This window comes from Primulina eburnea, chromosome 1 (assembly GCF_022965805.1).
Source record: "Primulina eburnea isolate SZY01 chromosome 1, ASM2296580v1, whole genome shotgun sequence".
Classification (NCBI taxonomy): Eukaryota; Viridiplantae; Streptophyta; class Magnoliopsida; order Lamiales; family Gesneriaceae; genus Primulina; species Primulina eburnea.
Window position 1 is genome coordinate 60,868,543 of NC_133101.1, and position 23,836 is coordinate 60,892,378.

Here is a 23,836-nt window from a genome sequence, read left to right on the forward strand (position 1 = left end):
AGTTCTAATCGGTAAAATAATTGACTCAAGTTGTTATAAATAACGAATAAAAATAATTTTACGAATCTCCATCCGTTATCCAACAATTTTCTCTACTTTCCTTTGTCAATATGGTAGAGCTTGGCTCTTAAGTTTTTTATATGAACTTGACAATCTTTTAGTTTCCTTCTAATTTAATTTTTTATGATCCAACATAAAAGGGCATCTTCATTTGTGGCGGGGGCGGGCACTGAATCGAACCATAATAGAGAAATGATACATGTCACAGTTTTTAGCATAATTATCTCAGTATTATTTCAAATGAGATGAAATTATGTTCATTAGAAATCAAATATGTAGTATTAAAACTTTTATGTTTTGATTTTTACTCAATTCCATTTGGAAATAGGAGCAAAATCACTTTGAAGTGTGTCGTGTGAATTGAAGTTCTTGCACTGACACATTGTTGGAGAATGTGCACAACTTTCGTGTCCAAGGTCCGAATGGAGTGAGATCAGCGGTAAATTAAAGCAAGATATAGATCTAAAACTTTCATGTTGACATTTTTACAAATTCGAAATATAAAATAGTGTTTCAGACAGAACAAGGCACGCACATGCTCAGGAAGTGGTGCACCTGGACTCGAAGCAATCTCAAGTCTCAACCCACTTCCGGACAGAACTAGGCACGCGGATGCGCTAGATCTCGTGCACCGCCTCAGCTGCACATAATTTAAAGTTGATAAAAATGATTTTTCTCTGAAATCTTCTCATTTCCGCTGAAGCTTCGAGAGAGAAACATCGAAATCAAGTTCTATCGTGCAAATCTACCTCGAAATATTGTCGAAACTCAAAACAATTTATATATCGTAATCATCTTGTTGAGAGCGTTCTTTTGTTGTAATTTTCTTCTCGATTCAAAACTTTTATAGTGTACCGACGCACGCGTTGCGTGCTTGTATAATATTTTTTATACCATACAATAACCTTCTCAAAACTAATTTCTTCTCGATCTAGTGTACCGACACACGCGTTGCGTGCTTGTATAATATTTTTTATAATTTATTTTATTTATATTTAAATGAGGATCAAAATATAATTATAAGAAATAGTGAGGGACTACACTGTAATTTTGATATATAAATTAAAAAATAATTTGAAAAATAATAAAATTACCTCAGTAGGAATTGAACCCATAACCTAAACACCAAGTGACAATGTTTCTATCCATTGAACTACATATAATTTACATTTAAATTTTAACATTTTATTTATATATATAATTAATAAAACAGACCATGACACCAAAGTTAGTTACTCTAAGTGCCTCAAACTTAATAAAGTAGTATAGATTTAAATGGATGATGCATAGACTTGTGGGTTTCAATTTGAGTGAGTTCGGGTTCGGTTTATACAAAGATATTAAAAAAATATCAACTTGAGAACTATAAACCCGAACAGTCAGACCACTCTGATCTAATTTTTTTTATTGTGTAATATTATTTTCTTTACCGAAATAATTAAATAAAATTCAAAACATGTAATATAATAATATTTTAATTTAAATACACAATAACAAACTGATAATTATGTTTTATGGATTTAATATTAAATTTAATATTTTAATCATGTTTTTAACAATCAACATTGTGTGGGTAGTATCCATTGTTTCTTGATTATATATTCGGATTGATTGAAACTTTAAAATTTTTATGTTGAAAAAGTAATAAGACATTAGGTAAAACAGAGAAACGAAGACTAAAAAGTATTTTTACTTAAAAAAATTAATATCAAACAAATTAGCTATTAGTATAATTGAATGATCGGTTTTAACATATTTGAAGGATCCTTCATAAGCTGCAATAAATTGTATTCTAAGAATGAATATACAGATGAATTAAATAGAATTTGATTTTCAAACCAAGTAAAAGATACTCGAAATAATAATTCATTAAGAAAATTGAACAGTTTAAAGCATTTAGCTTTTAGCTTGTGTTTAAACTGAACTGAAATAAGATGATTAGTTCGGGGTTCAGTTATGGGAAAAACTAAAGTGATTATCAGCTAAATTGATCAAATCAATTTTAAAACAATAGTTAAACAATTAAAGACACAAGATATATTTATAGATGTTCGGAGACTTCAATTGCGCGCTATTATGTCTTCTCTTTTTACCACATCGAGTATGATCCACTAGAAGACTTTCCAGAAACGCAAGCAATACCTTACAATCTGCATAATGTTTAACATCTTTATGTCAAGACCACAAACACATTGTTTTACATCTTTATGTGAACACTCATCCAACTAAACAATAAGCTAAACTCTATGTATATATGAGTGATTTTGTGTGAGTGTGTGAGAACTTATTTAATCAATACAACACGAAAGTGTTCTCACACAACTGAGCCATCGTTCTCATATAAGAAATTCATTATATAAAGGCTACATGAACCCAAGCGCTGAAGAGTAGTCTTACCGATACCTCCCATCCCTACAATAGTTAAGATCATCCATCACTCAAATTAAATCTTTTTCGAATATTCCAACCATGCTGTGTTCCTGACAAGCTGGTACCGGAAGCTTTCTGGAACATTGATCATCTTTCACGCCTTCCCTTTCTTTCATTCTCATAACCATTTTCTTGATGGAATCAAATTCTTGAATTAGTTCCTCTATCATATATCCACCATCTTGGTTTTTATGATATCTTCTGCTAGATTAGCTACTTTTTTTTTTTTATTTGATTCTTCAAATCTTGGGTTACTTGCATGGATTCTTCGTCGGTCAGAATCTTCAATAAATTCTTGCAAGAAACCAAAATTTTCACGAAGAGATTCAATTTGCTGTTCACTGTAGAGTAATTAATGAATCGTATATAGCAGAAAATTTGATCTAGAATTTGATCAAGAGAGGTTAGAGATGCATGAGCCATATCCATGTTTGATTTTCAGTACTATTCAGCGGGGAATTCCTTAATTCAGACAACATAAAAAGAATGGGCAACTTAATACTTTGTTTTTCTCTTCATTCAAATCTTTGGCATGCAACAAAAACGCGGAAAAAGTTAGAATAATTTGGTTAAATAGTTTATCTATTACTATATTAAAGTTTAGACATGAATCGGTCCGTGGTATGACGGATTAATATTAAGTGGATCGATGTTAAGCTTTAATTTAAAAATATATGTAACAAGTCTTGGAATTTTCCTACGGAACAATACATAGAATTTTCCAATGTTCTCAAACAATAAATTATCATTGCTTATATAACCAGAATGTAAAACTACTTTTATTTATTTAAGCAATTAAGAATATGTAACGGTCTCACGAATCTTTATCTAAGAGACGGGTCAACCCTGTCGATATTCACAACAAAAAGTAACTCTTAGCATAAAAAGTAATATTTTTTCATGGATGACCCAAATAAGATATTTGTCTCACGAAATACGACCTGTGAGATCGTCTCACATGAGTTTTTGTCAGACTTATTTTAGTTTTGTAAGTTGACATGTCCACGTGACGAAAATAAAACCTATATTATACATATTAAAATTTACCTAAACAAAAATAAAAAAAACGACAAGATTTTTTCCTCACCTTTTAAAATATTGGTTTTCATTTTTTGCTTTATTCTTTCACTTTATTATTGCTTAGATGAATTTCAATATGTATAATATATAGTTTCTTCGAGTCACATGAGTCACGCAGGAAAAAAATACATGTCAAATAAACAATACACGATGTGTTTATATGAAAACCAAAGATTGACAAATTACAAAACTCAAATCCAAAATATATAAATTTTTTCATCGCATATTTAGCCCCACTAAACTACCACATAACATTTTTGAAGATTAATTGTGAAATTTTCAACTTAAGCTTGATTATTGATGTAATTTTGTGTAAAAGAAGCTATCACTGGCATTGTTTTCTAACATTCTATTGGAACAAGAAACTCTTTATGGTACAAAGTAACAAAAGACAAAGTGCCTGTCTTTTTATTACACAATCCAACAATTCAATTCTGAAACATCAAAGCTTACGAACGGCAATTCCTAATTGCTACCTGTACATCTTTTTGGTTCTTAATTATATTGTTTTGTTTGATAACACAATTCGGCAACATTCCAAGTTTTTCTTTTTCCTTTAATATATACATCGCTTGCAAATTTCAGCTCTAAAGAGTACTTGGGAGTCATTTCTTGATAATAAAAAACAAAACAAAAAAAAAAGATGGCGAAATTTGCTCGTAAAGACACGAACCGGAGCCTCGAGTGCTTGCTAGACTTGGATAAAACCTCACAGGGGGGAAACAGAAACGTCGTAAAGCAGCCTACGCGAAAGCTCATACCGGGACATGGCCTTGAGTTCAAGAACTTGTCTTACTCCGTCACGAAGAAAATAAAGAAAGATGGCGTTTGGATTGCAAAAGAAGCTTATCTTCTCAATGACATTTCGGGGCAGGCAATCAGAGGTGAAATCTTAGCTATCTTAGGGCCAAGTGGAGCTGGAAAATCAACGCTACTTGATGCTTTAGCCGGCCGTATTGCTCAGGGAAGTCTTGAAGGATCTGTCAGGATAGATGGTAAACAGGTAACTTTACGAAGGATTTGGATCATCTGCTGCATTGAAAAGACAGCATTTGATGTTGTGTATTTTTTACATGATATCATCACGTGATCATCTCGTCATCCCACCATATGAGATAAATTAAAAAGGTAGTCAGATTAAACGAGATGATCATGTGATCATCTCGTGTGTAAAAAGTGCAAAGCACTTGGTGTTGTTTTCAATAAAATAGAGGATCCAAATCCGTTTATGAACGAATATTTCTCCGAATGTGAAAAGAATGAGCTACGGACGAATTTCAGGTCCATTAAAAATTCAGAAAGATTGATCCATTTTGCAGGTGACAACTAGCTATATGAAGATGATTTCTTCTTATACCATGCAAGATGATCAACTCTTCCCCATGCTGACGGTTTTCGAGACATTCATGTTTGCAGCGGAAGTGAGGCTTCCACCTTCGATATCCACTAATGAAAAGAAGAAACGTGTTGTCGAGCTGCTCGATCAACTCGGTTTAACAGTAAATCTTTCACCGTCTTCTCTCCATCCCAGTTTTTACTTTCTTTCCATGTTTTGTGAAAAAAATACCTTCTTTCAGAGTGTATGTCATACGTACATCGGCAACGATGCTACTCGAGGGGTCTCTGGTGGAGAGAAGAGGAGGGTGTCAATTGGTATCGACATAATCCACAAACCACCACTGCTGTTTCTTGATGAGCCAACCTCAGGTCTCGATTCTACAAGTGCTTTTAGTGTAATCGAAAAGGTAAGGGACATCGCCCGAGGGGGAAGCATGGTTCTTTTGACTATCCATCAACCTTCTTACCGGATCCAAATGCTCCTGGACCGTATCACTGTCCTTGCAAAGTATGTATTAATTACCACTGGTTGTTTTGTATCATCCAAGATCTTGCAAATATTTATAACGAATCGGACTACAGGGGTAGACTGATGTATACAGGAAGTCCAACTGCCCTGTCTTCGTACCTTTCTGGATTTTCGAGGCCTGTTCCGGATGGTGAGAACAGCCTAGAATACCTCCTCGATGTAATCAAAGAGTACGATGAATCGACAATTGGACTCGATCCACTCATTCTCTACCAACGTGATGGCATCAAACCAGATGAAGTTGAAAAAACTCCTATTCAAAAACCACCAAAAAGGGCTAAACTCCCCCACACACCCCATGTGAGGAGTCCCTGGAGTAAGCACTTGAGCCTACATAGCAGCCAGTTTTCGAGTGGAAACATGACACCTCAAGCAAACTCTGCAAAATTCAATTACACTGATGATGAATTTGACAATTCCCTTGAAAGAAGCAGTAAGAATCTTCGTACCCCAGTAAGCATTCACAGCGGTGCTGGCAATCCTCGGTTAACTTCTCATTTCTATAAAGACTTCCCAGTTTGGCTCTACCAGGGTGTTAGGCGTACACCACAACGTCCCCCAACCTGGACTCCAGCACGAACCCCACGACAAACTCCAGCAATGACACCGATGTCCAGTTCAAGAAGTTATATTTCCAATCATCATCTTACTAAAACAAAGGCCCCAGTGGCCTCCACCCAAGGACCTAACTCACTCCCCACTTCTTATGAAGAACTTGACATTGCAGAGGAGGTTCTTGACGAACCGGAGAACATGCAGAAATTTGCCAACCCTTGGCTCCGGGAGGTTATGATTCTTTCCTGGCGTACTGCACTCAATGTGATTCGAACCCCGGAGCTTTTCCTATCAAGAGAGATAGTCTTGACCGTAATGGCTCTAGTTCTATCGTCCCTCTTCAAGAATCTCCACCACTACGACTTCGGAACAATAAAACGTCTCCTGAATTTCTACATCTTCTCCATCTGCCTCGTCTTTTTTTCTTCCAATGATGCTGTCCCAACTTTCATCCAAGAAAGATTCATCTTCATCCGAGAAACGTCCCATAACTCGTACCGTGCTTCATCTTATGTCATCTCATCCCTCATCGTCTACCTCCCGTTTTTCGCAATTCAAGGCTTCACATTTGCAGGAATAACTCGATCCATACTACGTCTCCGAAGTAGTATAATCTACTTTTGGTTAATTCTCTATGCTTCTCTAATAACCACCAATGCTTACGTGATGCTGGTGAGTGCACTGGTTCCAAGTTACATCACTGGTTATGCAGTAGTGATTGCTACGACAGCTCTCTTCTTCTTGACTTGTGGATTTTTCTTGAAACCATCCCAAATTCCGAAATATTGGCAATGGCTGCATTATATCTCCGCAATCAAATACCCTTTCGAGGCATTGTTGATAAATGAATTCAAGGGCTCGAATTGTTACAAGGGTAACGAGCAGGAGTTGTCGCCCGGTCCCTTGGGAGATCTGAAGATCAGTAGATTGCATAACACAACATCGGAAACATTGCAAGAAGGCTGCAAATTGATTGGTGAAGATGTGTTGTTCACAATGGATATCCACAAGATTGAAAGTATATGGATTGACATAGGCATCTTGTTGGCTTGGGGAGTTCTTTATAGGCTCTTTTTCTATGTGGTCCTTAGATTTTATTCCAAGAATCAGAGACAATGAAGTTCTAATCGGTAAAATAATTGACTCAAGTTGTTATAAATAACGAATAAAAATAATTTTACGAATCTCCATCCGTTATCCAACAATTTTCTCTACTTTCCTTTGTCAATATGGTAGAGCTTGGCTCTTAAGTTTTTTATATGAACTTGACAATCTTTTAGTTTCCTTCTAATTTAATTTTTTATGATCCAACATAAAAGGGCATCTTCATTTGTGGCGGGGGCGGGCACTGAATCGAACCATAATAGAGAAATGATACATGTCACAGTTTTTAGCATAATTATCTCAGTATTATTTCAAATGAGATGAAATTATGTTCATTAGAAATCAAATATGTAGTATTAAAACTTTTATGTTTTGATTTTTACTCAATTCCATTTAGAAATAGGAGCAAAATCACTTTGAAGTGTGTCGTGTGAATTGAAGTTCTTGCACTGACACATTGTTGGAGAATGTGCACAACTTTCGTGTCCAAGGTCCGAATGGAGTGAGATCAGCGGTAAATTAAAGCAAGATATAGATCTAAAACTTTCATGTTGACATTTTTACAAATTCGAAATATAAAATAGTGTTTCAGACAGAACAAGGCACGCACATGCTCAGGAAGTGGTGCACCTGGACTCGAAGCAATCTCAAGTCTCAACCCACTTCCGGACAGAACTAGGCACGCGGATGCGCTAGATCTCGTGCACCGCCTCAGCTGCACATAATTTAAAGTTGATAAAAATGATTTTTCTCTGAAATCTTCTCATTTCCGCTGAAGCTTCGAGAGAGAAACATCGAAATCAAGTTCTATCGTGCAAATCTACCTCGAAATATTGTCGAAACTCAAAACAATTTATATATCGTAATCATCTTGTTGAGAGCGTTCTTTTGTTGTAATTTTCTTCTCGATTCAAAACTTTTATAGTGTACCGACGCACGCGTTGCGTGCTTGTATAATATTTTTTATACCATACAATAACCTTCTCAAACTAATTTCTTCTCGATCTAGTGTACCGACACACGCGTTGCGTGCTTGTATAATATTTTTTATAATTTATTTTATTTATATTTAAATGAGGATCAAAATATAATTATAAGAAATAGTGAGGGACTACACTGTAATTTTGATATATAAATTAAAAAATAATTTGAAAAATAATAAAATTACCTCAGTAGGAATTGAACCCATAACCTAAACACCAAGTGACAATGTTTCTATCCATTGAACTACATATAATTTACATTTAAATTTTAACATTTTATTTATATATATAATTAATAAAACAGACCATGACACCAAAGTTAGTTACTCTAAGTGCCTCAAACTTAATAAAGTAGTATAGATTTAAATGGATGATGCATAGACTTGTGGGTTTCAATTTGAGTGAGTTCGGGTTCGGTTTATACAAAGATATTAAAAAAATATCAACTTGAGAACTATAAACCCGAACAGTCAGACCACTCTGATCTAATTTTTTTTATTGTGTAATATTATTTTCTTTACCGAAATAATTAAATAAAATTCAAAACATGTAATATAATAATATTTTAATTTAAATACACAATAACAAACTGATAATTATGTTTTATGGATTTAATATTAAATTTAATATTTTAATCATGTTTTTAACAATCAACATTGTGTGGGTAGTATCCATTGTTTCATACGGAGCGTTTGCTCACCCCCAAAGGAGGTTGTCGTTGTCTTTGTGTGGATAATGACAGGTACTCCAGGTTATCAAGAGACCGTAGATGGTACTTTTAGAGGAAGTCAAATCCGAGACTCTCGGGGATATGAGTTGTTTGTATATAGTTGATTCAGTCATATGTAGGCTTATTTTATGATGTCATGTGTTTAGACGAAACTTTATTATATACTATTTTGAGTATTATAATTATAGTTGACACATTTTGAACTCATTGTAAATAAAATTTTTACTCGTTTTTTCTATAATTAATTAATTCTAATCAAACTGCATTATAATAATGATTACGAGTTAAGGCCCCACATAACCAATCAGCATTGTATTGCCTTCATTCTGACCAATTTACTAATATTTTCTTTAGTATCCGAAATACAAAACTTTGGTTGAACTTGGTTCTAATAATGGAATAATCGAATGATTTGTAAAAGGTCATAAAAATTGATAGATAAAAAAAAATTATATATATATAATAAAATAATATAATGTTTGTAATGATTTATGTGGATGTGATAAATTAAAAACAAAAAATCAGTTTACGGGTCGATTTTGTGAGACAGTTGTAATGAAAAAGTATTATTTTATATATACCAAAACTAATACTTTTTATTGTAAATATATACATGGTTGACTTGTTTCAAGAATTTAAATATGTGAGCCCGTCTCACAAAAAAACTAGTCTAAATTTAAAATATTCCACATTATGCCAAATTTCCCTTCCAATATCCACAATTACAGATCTCTAACCAACATTTACTCCGTATAGTTTTATTCATTTTTGGGCAAGACTGGATATTTTTGGAATAAAATGATTTTTAAAAATTTTAGATTCTTAGACCATGGATATAAATATGGGTGTGCAACCGGTCCGAACCAAACCGAACCAAACAATTGAAATCAAACAAACTGAATTTTTTTAACCAATCGAACCTACCGATTTTACTCTTAAAATCGAATCAATAAAAAATCAATTTTTTCATATTGAAATAATAAATATTAAAAAAAAAGATAATCCTGGTCTAATTTTATCAAATTCAAACACTCAAATAAAAACAAAATAAAATAAAATAATTATAATGATTTAACACATAATGATCAAATACTTTTAATTGACCACATTTAATACCCACCTGGCCAAGCTCCATCAACACAAAATAAACCAAACATAATATAGCGGATGTAGTCATAATATCAATAAAGTAAAGCACACTACATGAAAACATAATATAAGCAAACAGAGGTTAGCACATACCAATTTGTCATCCACACAGCAGAATATTCAATTCACAAAACACAATAAAATCGTATCCAACGAAACAATCTTGTATAGGTCCGCCAAGCCTATCAACAATAGAACATGACCCTTTTCACATTCTCTCTAAGCTGTGGCAGAGGTCTCACTGCAACATTGCCCCCGGGAACCCTCGTACTCCTTGCAGCACCACTTGCACTAGCACTGCCACGACTAGCGGCCATACCACTAGTCATAGAGCCGCTGTCAGATGTTTCTGGCTCCATGTAGAACCGAGCCCGAAAAGCAGCAAGATGTGCGTAGTATGCAGGAGGGACTGCCAGAGACGTGAACTTTCTTTAGCATTTCTTTAGCATCAAGCAAAGATTCCAACAAACCAACATGCAATGCAGTGCTAAGGAAACACGAAATCTAAGAGGGAGGGAGGAGGGGGGGTGAAAAACGTACCAATTGAAACAGAGCGTGTGCATCTTGCATATCTGCGAAAAATATACATATAAGCAACCACGTCTAACCACGACTCAAAATATAGGTAGTGAATCTAGTGATGGTCACGTACGTATAACAAAGGTTATTAGTGAGAGACTGAAGACCATCAGCAGTAAACTTGTTTTCATCCCACAGCACGTGGTAATGAGCCGGGCGACTGGTACCCTGCAAGTAGAACAATTGCATAAAAAATGCACAACAGAGGCATTAACTTCTAAATTAAGAGGAGGTGTGAAAATACCTGTATCCCAGCATGGCTGCAGAGGTAGAAATCAAACTCGGTGGGGTGGCAGATCTTTGAGTCAACAACAGTGCCTGTGCGAATCAAATACACAATTCAACTAAGAAAACAACCCCTTTCGTCAATTAAAAGTAGAATTTACGAAGTTAACATTCTATACCAGGGAGTATGTTTCCACTCCTATCAACTGCCCGTCTGTCATTGTGGTTATTGGCAAACAACCTGGTATGGTGTCGCTTCTGGACCACAACAAAGGTGACCGTTGGTTGATAGTTAGGCTCCAACGATGCACATGACTGAATAAGCCCGAAACAAAGTAACATATCAATTTCAGTTGACAAAACATATAAGCTCCCAAGTAATACCTAAACACCAAAGAAATCGCTAACCTTGCGGATCGCATCAAGTTCATGAAGCAATACTTGATAGAACTGCCCTTCGCTGACACCGTCCCTGTGACAAAACAACCATATAAGAGAAGCAATGATAGAGGAAACAAATAAGAGAGAGATCTAACCATCCTCTGAAATGGAATATTTTCCCCTTACCTATAGAAAATGATCCGCTGTGGTTTCTGTCCAGTTGCTTTACGGAATGAGATCAGTAGTTCCCTAGATCACATACAGGCAGGCCCACAAATAATCAGTATTAAAAGATAGAAAAATTCACAAGGGAACGACAGAAGTCATACCTGATCATGCCACCATGCATAACCCCTTTGGCAGGATCCTGCCAGGTTTTATACAAATCCTGAATAAGCTCTTGCCTATGTGCTTGCGCACAAACCAAACCAGCATATTTGGTGACTTCTGGCCAATCCTGGGAAGCAACAACCTGAAAAGAAGTTCCAGTAAACACATATTGCTTAACAAGTCAAATTTCCAAATAGAGCTACAAATAATGATCTCAAATCAAGAATAGGGTGTCTTACAGCAGCAATTGATGGGCTAGAGTCCTCTCCTGGATGGGGATGAGTAACGTCGGCGCCAAATATGATTGTAGGACGATCACTGACAAGGGGTATACGTCTAGAAATTGCATCACGCAATACAGTGTTTCTCCCTCCAACCTTGACGTTTATCTTCAGAGACACATTGGCAAGGTATTGTTTACTCATCTTGTAGACATTCTTCTGCAAACAGCATTGAGAAACAATACCAAGTTCTGTTTCGCATATCCGCTTCAGGTCACCTGGAGAAAAATAAAAATCAAGCAAAAGCCCGGATACATAATACATCCTGAAAAAATTGGGGCTTACGAGTTTGAAACTTGTAACCTCTTACCATAAAGAGAACCATTATTGTCTGGCAATATAACAATTAGCAAGTCAAGCTCCTTCCCAGGGGGAAGCAGTTTTGTCATGTCATGAAACCTAGTTTTTAAAACTCTTTCCACTTGATCAGGACGACCAGTAATAACTGGCAAGACTGGCACAGGATTGAAAGCCTTCAACACAAAATATTATGTTACACAGGTTTCAACTATACAATGGACAACAATGTCATAGGATCCATCTATACCATTCCAGAAACACAGCACATTTGAGCAAGCTCGTGACAGAAACTATGAGCTGTTGCGTCTTTTATACCGCGTGCAAAGTTAATACCGATCCAATTGTTAACAGTGGCACCATTTACCATCCTCTGCACAAAACAAAACAGTTGCCAAGTGTGACTCAATCAAAACAAAATATGAAGGAAGTCTTTGATGAAATACATGTCCGGTCAAAAGACGGGATTACCACGGGCAAAGATGATAGACATGCATCATAAATTATATTGTACAAAATAAACCACTGTAACTATCATTATACAGGCCAAAAGCACATATCGCAGCTTTACTTGTTTTAAGACCAGAAAGAAAAAGAATATCTTACTCTTAAGATTTGGACGACGATTTTTTGGGACAACGCCCTTGCAAATTTGTGCAATGTGCAAATTTTACGTTATGCATTACATTTTTCAAATTTGCATTCCTCGAGAAAATGTTCAGGATGTAAAATGTTGATCAAGATAATATAGCCGAAATAAAATTTAAATTTAACATCAACAATCTAAATTAGACACGAAGAAATACTATACATATTTTCTTTTTTCCTCAATTGGGAGGATGCCTTTCTGATACATTTACTGGTAAATCTTGCTTAGTTTCATTCTACAAACATTACATTTACAGAAAACGTTTTTTTTAGTGTAAGAAAGATTGGCTAACATGAATCATGGCTCAATCGCACTGAAAAGAAAATTTTAAGACATAAAAATATGAGCTAATTTTGAAACTTTTACAGGAATGCTAGATCTCGTCAAGAACTCTGGTAAACTTTAATGTGGCGTGCCAAAATCCACATAGGATAAAGCAATTCTAAACCAAACACTTAGGTCCTAGTTCTGTCCCTGATTTTTGGCCAGCGATTACCTTATTCATCATGTTCCACTGCCCAACCTCAGGCAGACAATCCTTCTCCCGACCCGAATCATGATATTTGAGCTGTAAAAGTGACAAAGCAAATACATGATACCAACAGCCAAAAAAATAAAAAATACAAGCTCAAAATATTTTACTAACCCAGGGAGCAGGCAAAACACGAGCTTCAACCTGAGCCAGCTTTTCACTTATTTTAATCCCAAACTCCTTAGCATAAGGGTCTTCAGAGTATGCATTATGATGTACAGTCTGACAGAAAACGAAAAAAGGGGCACAATTACATGTAAGAATTATTAACAGCGAGATTGAAAAACTAATATAGGCAATATTACAAAGATAAATATAAAACAGAAGTGCCAAAGTTCCTCGCTTTCATGTCAAATTATTCAAAAACCAAAATTGTGTCATCAATAAATAAAAGGTGGGGAGGAAAAAATCCAACATGCACAATAGGTACAACATAATACAAAAAAAAAAAAGAACACACATTAGAGAAGTGTTGCCCCAAGACCAACCTGAAGTATGTCAGACTCCCTCTCCTGGGGACGTTGGCACGTCACTTTGAGCAGTGCAGTAATCTGTCTCTCATTCAACCTCTTAGAATATCGCTGGCCTTCTACAATCTTACACACCTGGTCAATCAACAATGGTAGTACTCCGATGAAATGATATAACTAGAGAAATTGGCTAATCGAAAGGGACAGTGATCTCACCTCCATTGGCAAATAATTAGGCCTCTGAGTATTTCCAACTTGTAGACAAGGCCACTGAGTATGCTGAATGACAAATCCATAAGTCTCTTGAAAGTATTGAACCACGGATTTCAGCGTACCATTTTCATCAACCGGAAATCTAATACAACCAAAGTCATAGTTCAAACAAAATCCAATAGATAACACAAAGCAAGAACCAAAGTCATACGAAGGTAGGACCAAGTGTCATACAAAACAACACCTCCAATATATGAGGAATTCATAAAACACTTTCAAGACAGGATCCAAATAGCATCGTAAGCCATAACTCATAAGCTAAAGGCTAGACAAAACTAATGAACACAAAAGTTCAAAAAAAGACTGGCTGCAGCCCAGAGCAGAGATTCAAATATTTAAAATTCAAACAGTTACACGTTGAAATAAGATCCTTACGTTAGTTCCCGTGTTGCTTGCGATGTCAACCCAGAGATGCGGTACTTCCTGCGCATATTTCCTCGATGAGTGACTTCCACCTTTACTCCTCTTAGTGCTTTCTTTATCTGTAACAATTATTGATAACACATAGGCCACAATAAAATTTACACCACCCCATGAAACATGCACAAGGTTTTAAAGACCCAAGTTGGTTCTTGAGAGTGGTGAGGTATTATTAAAGAAAATAATAATAAACGTGTAAAACGGAATATGAACCAAATCGTTGCTGATCCATGGCAGTCCAAAAATTCATGGATTCAAAGAAAGAAGGTGTCATGAGCATAAACGTCAAGTGGGAAAATCTTAAAATGCAAAAAAAAATTACCACACAATAGGACAATGATCCCGATAAATTCCATTTAGTACTTAAATAACGGGATACATATGGTGGAATAATCCATGACTCTATGATCTAGCCGTGTTGAGGTTAGGTCTCGTAATTCAGTTAATTTGTTTTCCAGAAAGAATGTTTCAAAGGCTGTCATATCTCATACGTAGATTTTAATTTTAAAGTTATAAGTGAACTTAATTTCTTAATCTTACGATTAAAACAGATGGGGGGTATCAATACCAAAGCTGCAAAGATGTTAGGGTAATATAAAACCGAGTAGCAAAAGGAGGTGCAAGAGAAAACCTTCACACGGTCAGAGTCAGACAATGGTCTAGCATTAACGTCCATGTTCAGAAGCTGGGTGACAAAATCTATCACTGGCAGTGGTTCAATAAAGGCAGTTGATGACATATCTGCGCAATCAAAGGAAATATTTGTAGTTAATAAACACATTTTAAGGCATGAGAATTTAAAAGTCGCGCACTAAAAATAAATTTTATTTGAGCAGGATAACTCATGGTTAAATATATTAGAGACACGGTCTTCCCAAAAAACAATTGAAAAGGTCCAATTTCTCATACCAAATAATAAACTTGCTCACCTATATTAAGTGACAGTCCCATCTGAGTGGGACGAATACTTTGGTAGAAACCACGCCAGCTTTCTAGCCCTTCACCCAAAGGTTGCCTTCTGCCTAAATCAGGGGAATAGAAAGATCGGCCTACAGGAGAATACCTACAATTCAAAGCAATATCAGCACATTGGAATAATAAAAAGTAAAAATTATTACATGAATTATTATGATAGAAAAGAACTTTAAAAAATACCGAGAGGTGGGCAGTTCCCGAAGAACAATGTCCAGAACCTGAAGAGCTTCTTGAGGTGCATCGGCTTGCCTTCCCTGTAAAAACATGCCTAAATGATGCAAGTCGGCGCGTGCAGCAAACTTGATCACCACGGTAAACGACCTTTCTCGCCTTCAACGATATTAAAAAGAGGACTATTAAACAAAGGTTTTAAAGGACAAAAGGTTGCATGCAAGAAACGTAAGCCACATCTACTCGAATCAAGTGAAAGCGAAAAAACCTGGCACTGCCTGGACCATCGTCTTCATCAGTAAGGGTGATTTTGAACTCCTTCGAAGTAAAAGGAAGAGGCCCAGCAGTGTAAAGACTCTTTCTTCCATCATATGCGGGAAGTCTCTTTCCTAGGTGAGATTCCCGATACAGCTTCACCAACTGCTCCATCACAGCACGATTAAAACCACGGGAACTGACTTCAGGTGAAATTGACACCTATGACAGGAAAATAAATACTTACATAGGGAAATAGATTGAAGTACAAACAACTCACATATCCAAAAAGATAACAAAAAAATCAAGTAGCTGGTGGCTTAATTCAAAAAAACTCACATCATATTGGTGAAGGTCTTTATCTGGAAGCTCAGCGAAGAAGTGGTTGGCCTTCACAATACACTTGAAACCACAACTACCCTTGCCTGGCCTCAGGGGGAATCTCATGGCCTTGCTTGAAGCTGGCTGCATTTCTTGGCTTGTAGGCTGTTCAGACTGGACAGACAGAGACTGAAATTGCCCGGGGAGTTCCAAAGTAATCAGATCGGGTGACTCAGAAGAGGAGCTAGGACCTCCAGGGGTCAGCATTCCATATGGAATAGGCTCAGAAATCATTGGGGCTTGATATGGAGACTGGGTAGCTTGGTGCAGCTCGGGAGCTGGTGGACTAGATGGCTCACCCACAGAAGGTGCCCCAGAACCACGACCAGCTATATATCCACCGCGGCTTTGAGACTGTGACCCTTCTCGTTGATATTGCTGACCACCCCGACCCTGCTGATATTCGGGAGGTCCACCATGATACTGCTGCTGTGGAGGCATTCTGCCACCTCGACCACCATAACCTCCTCGCGGTTGAACAAAGCCTCTTCCTCCTCCTTGATATCCTCCTTGCTGCTGTATTGGATGCTGCGCTGGTGGTCGTTGGACTGCACCCCGTCCTTCACCAGATTCCCGAGGCTCGGAGGTCTCACCCGCCCCAGGAAGATCAGTTCGCCTCTTTCTCACCATGGTAGCAACTGCATAAACGGAAATTATTGAGATGAGGATTGTTTAATAATAACTAGAAAAAAACAAGAAGAAAAGCAAACAAAATGAAGGAATTATGACCCAAAATTAAAAATAGCAAGCTCACAAATACACATTAAGCAAAAGTCACAATCAAAACAGGCCTTAAATCCAACAAAAAACAACTTCGGAGCTACATTAAACTGCTTAAAATATAAGGAATGGCCTTCATTCTAATTTGGACCTAATAATAGAATAGCATGAGCAAAAATTTTAGAAGTGTATCTTCAATCAAGTATTTGATTACTCCACACCAGAAAATTCATACAAGACTGCCGTTGTTGGGTCATAAGAAGGCAACAAAGTAGAAAACGTTTGTTAGAACGGTTCCAAAATCATATCTCCATGACATGAAATTAGTAACTCGAGTCTAAAACTAACAAGCGTTTTAAAACCATAATCAAAATAAAACCGCAGCCACAGAGGTAAGCATCAACTCAGTGAATAAATCAGATGTTCTTCTTACAACTGTGGACAGGGTTGATTTAGTTGACACTTAACTACGGTTACATTCGACACAAATAGGATGTTTTAACAAAAATAAAAAGAAAAATAAAGACGAGTATTATTACTCGTTATTATTAATTATTAAACACCTAAATGGGTGAAGAGAATAAACAAATTTAGAAAAAAAATACACACACACACGAAATGCATTCAAAGGGTTGAAAAACCCACAAAAAAAAAAAAATCAAACGCAGACTTGCCCTTAAAATTATACAAGTGAGTGAAAGTACAGGAGCAATCCAAAACACTAGCAACTGATACACAAGAACACAGCAAAACATTAAAATCTGTAAAAACCCTAACTCAAGGTCACTTTACCCTAAAGCATGATTAAAACAGATTCCGTAAATTAAAACAAAAGGCCCTAATCAAACGTCAAACAAACCTACGAACAATCATAGAAAAAACACAGTCGATCGGAAAATAAACTCAGATCCCACCAGATCTACTCTCTAAACAACGCAAAACCTAACAACCGGGGAAAAAAAATCCATCTAAAACGAACAGATCTTCAAAAACACGCATTTTTTTCAACCTCAAATCCGCCTTAGCAGCCGCTGAAAAAACTTGTGCACGCCAAAATCACTCGGAGAAATACTCCAAACGACCAAGGGAGAAACCGTAGACTGACTCAAACATAAAAAGAGGTGGAGGATGATAATAAAGGACCACGATGCGTACAACACTGACACTGTTTTGTGAGTAAACAACGAAAATGCCATTCACATGATGCTTTGCGTCTTTCCTGGAATGACAACTCAGCCCCCGTCTGTTCAATGGGCCCCACTAGGCACGCTCCAGTGGTTTTTATGTTTGGATGCAACAACCCGATTGCAAGACTATAAAATATAATTTTATTTTCTAAATAATTTTTTACCTAAAATATGTTGATTTTATTCTATATTTTTTAAAACATATATAAATTCAAATTTAATCATATATGTACTCCCCCCATCTCAAATATGAAGGTTATATTTTTATATATATTCCAAATATATAGTTCATTATCTATATTTAGTATTGCTTTTCTCTATTTCTAACAAATCGACCCATATTTATTAAATAAATAATTTTTTTAATAAATTTTTATTACAAGTTTTTTAAGAAAAAAAGAAATTGTGTAATACTTGTTAGGCAAAAACTTGTGTGAGACGGTCTCACGGATCTTATTTGTGAGACGGATCTCTTATTTGGGTCACCCATGAAAAAGTATCACTTTTTATGCTAAGAGTATTATTTTTTATTGTGAATATGGGTAGGGTTGACCCATCTCACAGATTATGATCCGTGAGACGGTCTTACATGAGACTCACTCTACTTGTTAATATAGGATGTTCTTCGTTGTCAATATGTGAGGGTAATATGAGTAGTAAAAATCTATACTTCTATACTATATTATTAAGTGTGAGAACATGATAATAAGAGGACATCAATTTTTTTTTCCAATTTTACTCTTATACGATATTAATATTACATTAAAAAAAAATCAAAACACATTTTTATTTTTATTCTTTATTTCAACCAATCAAATATCGATTTAGTCCCTCTATAATTTATTAAATTTCATTTAGTACATCGATAATGATAAAAAAGATTGATTCGTGTGCAGAGTAACTAGTATGAATAATATATGTAGTTGTGATTCAAGTATGTGACATATTTTTAAGTAAATTAAACGTGAATTTAACGTTTAATGATAATTTTATCAATCAATTATTATTCGCACCAAACAATATATTTGGGGTGATGATATATCAGCTTCTAATGTGCGATTTTATGTGTTTGACTCATTAGATATTTTAAAATCCAAAATTTAAAATATTTACACATACAATTTATTTATTACGAATAAATACAAAGCAAGCCAAGACGTCCTCCCATCTGTTTTAACAAACTATATATAATATTACCTACTTTTGATGTGTTGCTTCCTATCAAATCAACTTCATACTCTCACAAAAATATGTTTAAAAAAAAACAATCATTTGTTGACTAGATATTATAATTAAAAAATCCATTAAAAAAATATATTCAGAAAAAATTATTCATTTGAATTTACCATTATTCGTTGAAGTTAATGACATTTTCGGTCAGACTTAACCACGACCAGGTTAGAGTCGGACTCGTTAGGGCCATAGTCCAGAAAATCCCACCCTTAACTAGCCTCTTTATAGCTGATGAAGGTCGTGTTTTGAATCGGCTGTCTGTGGTCGATTCGAGTTGATTCAGATTAATTTTAATTTAAAAAAAAAAGTGAAACTTTAATTTTAAATAATTAGAAAAATGCTTTCACGTATGTATATATATTTGTGTGTGCATTTGATATTGGGGATTATTCCATCTTACCCCAGTGTCTGCAGAGGTACATTCGAAGGCCGGAATTTTTTCTGGCTCAATTTTTTTTTTTTAATTTTTTTCTCATTAAGTGGAATATCAATCATTCATATGGAGTGTGAGCACTGCCCCACACTCAAGATCGAACGAACATGATATTGGAGTGGGTGGTTTTCATTGTCATTTACTGTATAATTGATTGATTGATTTATTTATTTATTTATTATTATTATTATTATTATTATTATTATGTGCTAGGGTGAATTGTAAGAAGAGCCGATAGTGCCAAAATGTTGACTATTTTGACCGCAATTTTGATGACATGTTTAACTTTTAAACATACGCGTTTTGGGTTGATTTCATCCTGCATGTAGGAGTATTATCTCCAAGATAGAATCAAGAACCCAAATTTAGCCACACATACATAGAATCCACTAATTTAGCATCGACTTAACCCGCATTTTGACGTGTTTATTTGAGAGACATTCTTTTATTATTGTTGTTGGCTATATATTTAGACGTGATTTGTGAAATTATTCTCTATGTAATTAAAATAGTTAATGTTGACAGACTTTAAGATTTAGTGAGTATTTTATTAATGTTGACAGATTAAGTAGACATGTTTATTTAATTGCATTGAACAATTAATAAAAATAATTTAATATGAAATATAAAAAATTTGAGCGTTGTGAAAAATCGAAATCCACCTAAGAAAATATAATTTAAGGTCAAGTTTTGTTTTGTTTTTATTATTATTATTTTAAAAATAAAAATAACAAAAATGAAAAATACTAACTCAGTGTGCAGGATCAGTTGACCCGCTTGTCGTATGCTTGAGTCGATGGGTTTCGCGGTCATAAACTATAACAGTCTCGTGGTTGGGCGGTTCAATCACAGTTCTGGGTTTTATATATATATATATATATATATATATATATATATATATATATATATATATATGTATATATATATATATATATATATATATGTTATCATCGATCGTATATATATGTATATATATATATATATATATATGTTATCATCGATCGTATATATATGTATATATATATATATTTATATGTTATCATCGATCGTATATATATATATATATATATATGTTATCATCGATCGTATATATATGTATATATATATATATATATATATGTTATCATCGATCGTATATATATGTATATATATATATATTTATATGTTATCATCGATCGTATATATATATATATATATATATATATATATATATATATATATATATATATATATATATATATATATATGTTATCATCGATCGTATCTTTAAGCAAAAATAATCGGTAAGATTATATTTAGATCGAAATATTTGAGTCGAGTTAAAATCAATCAACTTCTTAAATTAGTTTTATCTATTTGATTCGGAATAAAAAATAATTATTTAAATTCTCTTATATTATCCAAACTAAAATATCTTCGTCTAATATACGAAATATAATTTTATGTAAAAAATTTTTAGCTTTTGAATAATCACCTTAATTTTTTTATGTTATGTCGTCAATGTATTTAATATTTAAATATTATTATAAAAAATATTATGTAAACATGTTTATGCCATTTGAGATAACATTCAAATGATAATAGCAATTTTATATCGTCAAACATACATTTTTTTCATTACATTTGCTATATTAATTAAGTGAAATTGTTATTAATTAAAAAATTAAAAAATCATTGTTATGTATTATATGAATAAATATTGATTAAAATTTTTAGTTATTTTTCGAACATGATAAAAAGCATTAATATTAAAGTTCATATTAAGATGGATAATAATAATATCGATTTACGAATAGACAATTTATCAAAAAATCACAATGACATAGTTCAATAAAAAATTGTAAAAAATCATTTTATGTAAAAAAAATCTTTTAATTAATATTTTTGAGAGTAATAAAAACTTAATATATAAAACTAACATAAAACTCAAAAACTTAATCAGTATTAAATAAAATAATACAATCAATAGATATTTAAATATTGATTATATTTTGAAGGTACATCGTGATCAAATTTGAATTTTTGAAAAAGTACCAGAAAAAACTTCACATTTTATAACCTAATAGTACATTGACACACACGTTGCGTGCTTGTATAATATTTTTTTATAGTTCATTTGATTTATATTTAAATTAGGATCAAAATATAATTATAAGAAATAGAGAGGGATTACATTGTAATCTTGATATAAAAAATAAATTGAAAAATAAAAGAATAAAAAATTGACGTAAGAATTGAACTTATAATCTAAACCCTAAGAAACAATGACTATCCACTGAACTACATATAACTTACATTAAATTTTCTAACATTTTATTAATATATATATATATATATATATATATATATATATATATATATATATATTAATTATTAAAACAGACTATGCCACCAAAGTTAGTTACTCTAAGTGTCTCAAACTTAATAAAATCGTATATATTAATTATATTGTTAATTTATTAAACTTTTAATACATCATGCAAATATTTAGATGATATAATTATTTCATAACAAATGCATTTTGACGAGATTTTCTTAAATTTAACAGACAAATATTTTTTATTTGTATTAGTATTATACGTGTGATGCACGATGTATCGTACTCGATTCTGATAATGTTTTTTACTCATTCAACTTGCATATATTTTAAATGTTTTACAAAATATTTAATCGATTTATATATATTTCAATCTCAAATCAAATCATTAATTTGGTCATTTAAAATCCTCTCATAAATCCAATTTATTTCGTCCAAGCACAGTCATGATAAATTTTGATTTGAATCGACTTTTTTGGTTGATAAAATAGTGGGAGTCACGAGCTCATACACACACATACATTTTTTTTGAATCAATGATAATCGAACTCATGACATTGACTTGATATTAATTCTATGACCGAACGTTTGTCGTTTTACCAAAATATATAAATAACGATAACTGTGCAATTCAAATCTTTTAAACTGCATAACAGCTCACGCAGTCACGCTTCATGGTTTGATTGCTTTATCCAGGAGTGTCAATTATTGTACATCAATAAGTAATGATGATCATTCTTTTTGGAAAAAACAAATTCTTTATTACCTCTATGAAATATGAATTTTTTTTTATATAAAAACCATCTATGTAACACACTCTTTCCGATTTTCGTGAGTGTGTGAGACAGTATATTTGCTCATGCTATTTTGATGTAGCAAAACTATGACATTTTTTTTTTTCAGTTGAGAGATGTAAAACGTGACATTGAAGTGGGAGGCCACCACAATACGGGAGTTGTAACCGAAAAGAAATTTAATTATTATTATTGTAATTTTCTACCAGTTTAATAATATAACCGTAAAATTTTTTATAGAATAGAAGGAGAATTGCATATCTTTACACGTTCAACTCCGCCGTTGGCAATGCATTCTACGGACTACGGAGGCATGCAAATTGAAATAAAGGCGATGGGATGCTAGCGACCGATTCACTTAATGATTTTTAAACTATCTCACTAGTTAGATTCAAATACGTAACTGAATATTTGATTAACGTAGTTTACAAACTATTGTGTTAATTCAAACATTTATTTAGTATACATAGAAAGATAACGATTATTGTCATTATCATTAAAAAACACATAGTGGAAATAAAGTTTTATATCATATTATTAAAGGCAAAAACTTGTGTGAGACGATCTCATGAGCCATATTTTGTGAGACATATATCTTATTTGGATCATTCATGAAAAAATATTACTTTTTATACTAAGAGTATAACTTTTTATTGTGAATATCTGTAGAATTGACTCGTATCACAGATAAAGATTCGTGAGACCTTCTCATACGAGAGATGCTAATTATTAAATATCTTTACTATATTCTCAAGAATTTGGGGGAAAAACTGTTTTAATATAACCCTATCAATTAGCTAAAACTTCGAATTAGTAAGGCAAAAACTTGTGTGAGACGGTCTGACGGGTTGTATTTGTGAGACGGATCTCTTATTTGGGTTTTTTATGAAAAAATATTATTTTTTATGCTAATAGTATTACATTTTATTGTGAATATGGGTATGGTTGACCCGTCTCACAGATTAAGATCCGTGA

The 23,836-nt window shown here is 33.7% G+C and overlaps 2 protein-coding genes across 2 annotated transcripts; one reads left to right on the plus strand and one right to left on the minus strand.

Moving 5' to 3' along the window:
• Positions 1–4,173: 4,173 nt before the first annotated feature.
• On the plus strand, positions 4,174–7,111 carry LOC140813523 (ABC transporter G family member STR-like). Its single transcript, XM_073172040.1, has 4 exons — positions 4,174–4,573; positions 4,890–5,069; positions 5,148–5,416; positions 5,491–7,111. The coding sequence occupies exons 1-4, from the start codon at positions 4,214–4,216 to the stop codon at positions 7,109–7,111; spliced, it is 2,430 nt and encodes an 809-aa protein (XP_073028141.1). The 5' UTR covers positions 4,174–4,213.
• Positions 7,112–9,943: 2,832 nt separating this feature from the next.
• Positions 9,944–18,066, minus strand: LOC140836866 (protein argonaute 1A-like). The gene is made up of 22 exons (XM_073202726.1): positions 17,907–18,066; positions 16,136–16,815; positions 15,810–16,018; positions 15,551–15,700; positions 15,325–15,458; positions 15,027–15,136; positions 14,351–14,457; positions 13,919–14,057; positions 13,721–13,837; positions 13,347–13,454; positions 13,197–13,268; positions 12,302–12,424; positions 12,065–12,227; positions 11,713–11,972; positions 11,473–11,615; positions 11,330–11,392; positions 11,171–11,234; positions 10,942–11,077; positions 10,782–10,855; positions 10,611–10,705; positions 10,499–10,530; positions 9,944–10,367 (listed from the first exon to the last, which is right to left on the minus strand). Exons 2-22 carry the CDS (start codon positions 16,805–16,807, stop codon positions 10,144–10,146), a joined length of 3,195 nt encoding a protein of 1,064 aa, XP_073058827.1. The 5' UTR covers positions 16,808–16,815; positions 17,907–18,066; the 3' UTR covers positions 9,944–10,143.
• Between the last annotated feature and the right edge of the window lie 5,770 nt (positions 18,067–23,836).

Bases quoted from the DNA above. Each gene is read 5' to 3' on its own strand.
- LOC140813523 (XM_073172040.1), top strand. From the start codon at position 4,214: ATGGCGAAATTTGCTCGTAAAGACACGAACCGGAGCCTCGAGTGCTTG. The intron at 4,574-4,889 runs GTAACTTTACGA...TCCATTTTGCAG, and splicing joins TCAGGATAGATGGTAAACAG to GTGACAACTAGCTATATGAA. The intron at 5,417-5,490 runs GTATGTATTAAT...ATCGGACTACAG, and splicing joins CGTATCACTGTCCTTGCAAA to GGGTAGACTGATGTATACAG.
- LOC140836866 (XM_073202726.1), bottom strand. From the start codon at position 16,807: ATGGTGAGAAAGAGGCGAACTGATCTTCCTGGGGCGGGTGAGACCTCC. The intron at 12,228-12,301 runs GTATAGATGGAT...TTTGTGTTGAAG, and splicing joins TGTGCTGTGTTTCTGGAATG to GCTTTCAATCCTGTGCCAGT. The intron at 11,616-11,712 runs GTAAGACACCCT...ACTTCTTTTCAG, and splicing joins CTAGCCCATCAATTGCTGCT to GTTGTTGCTTCCCAGGATTG.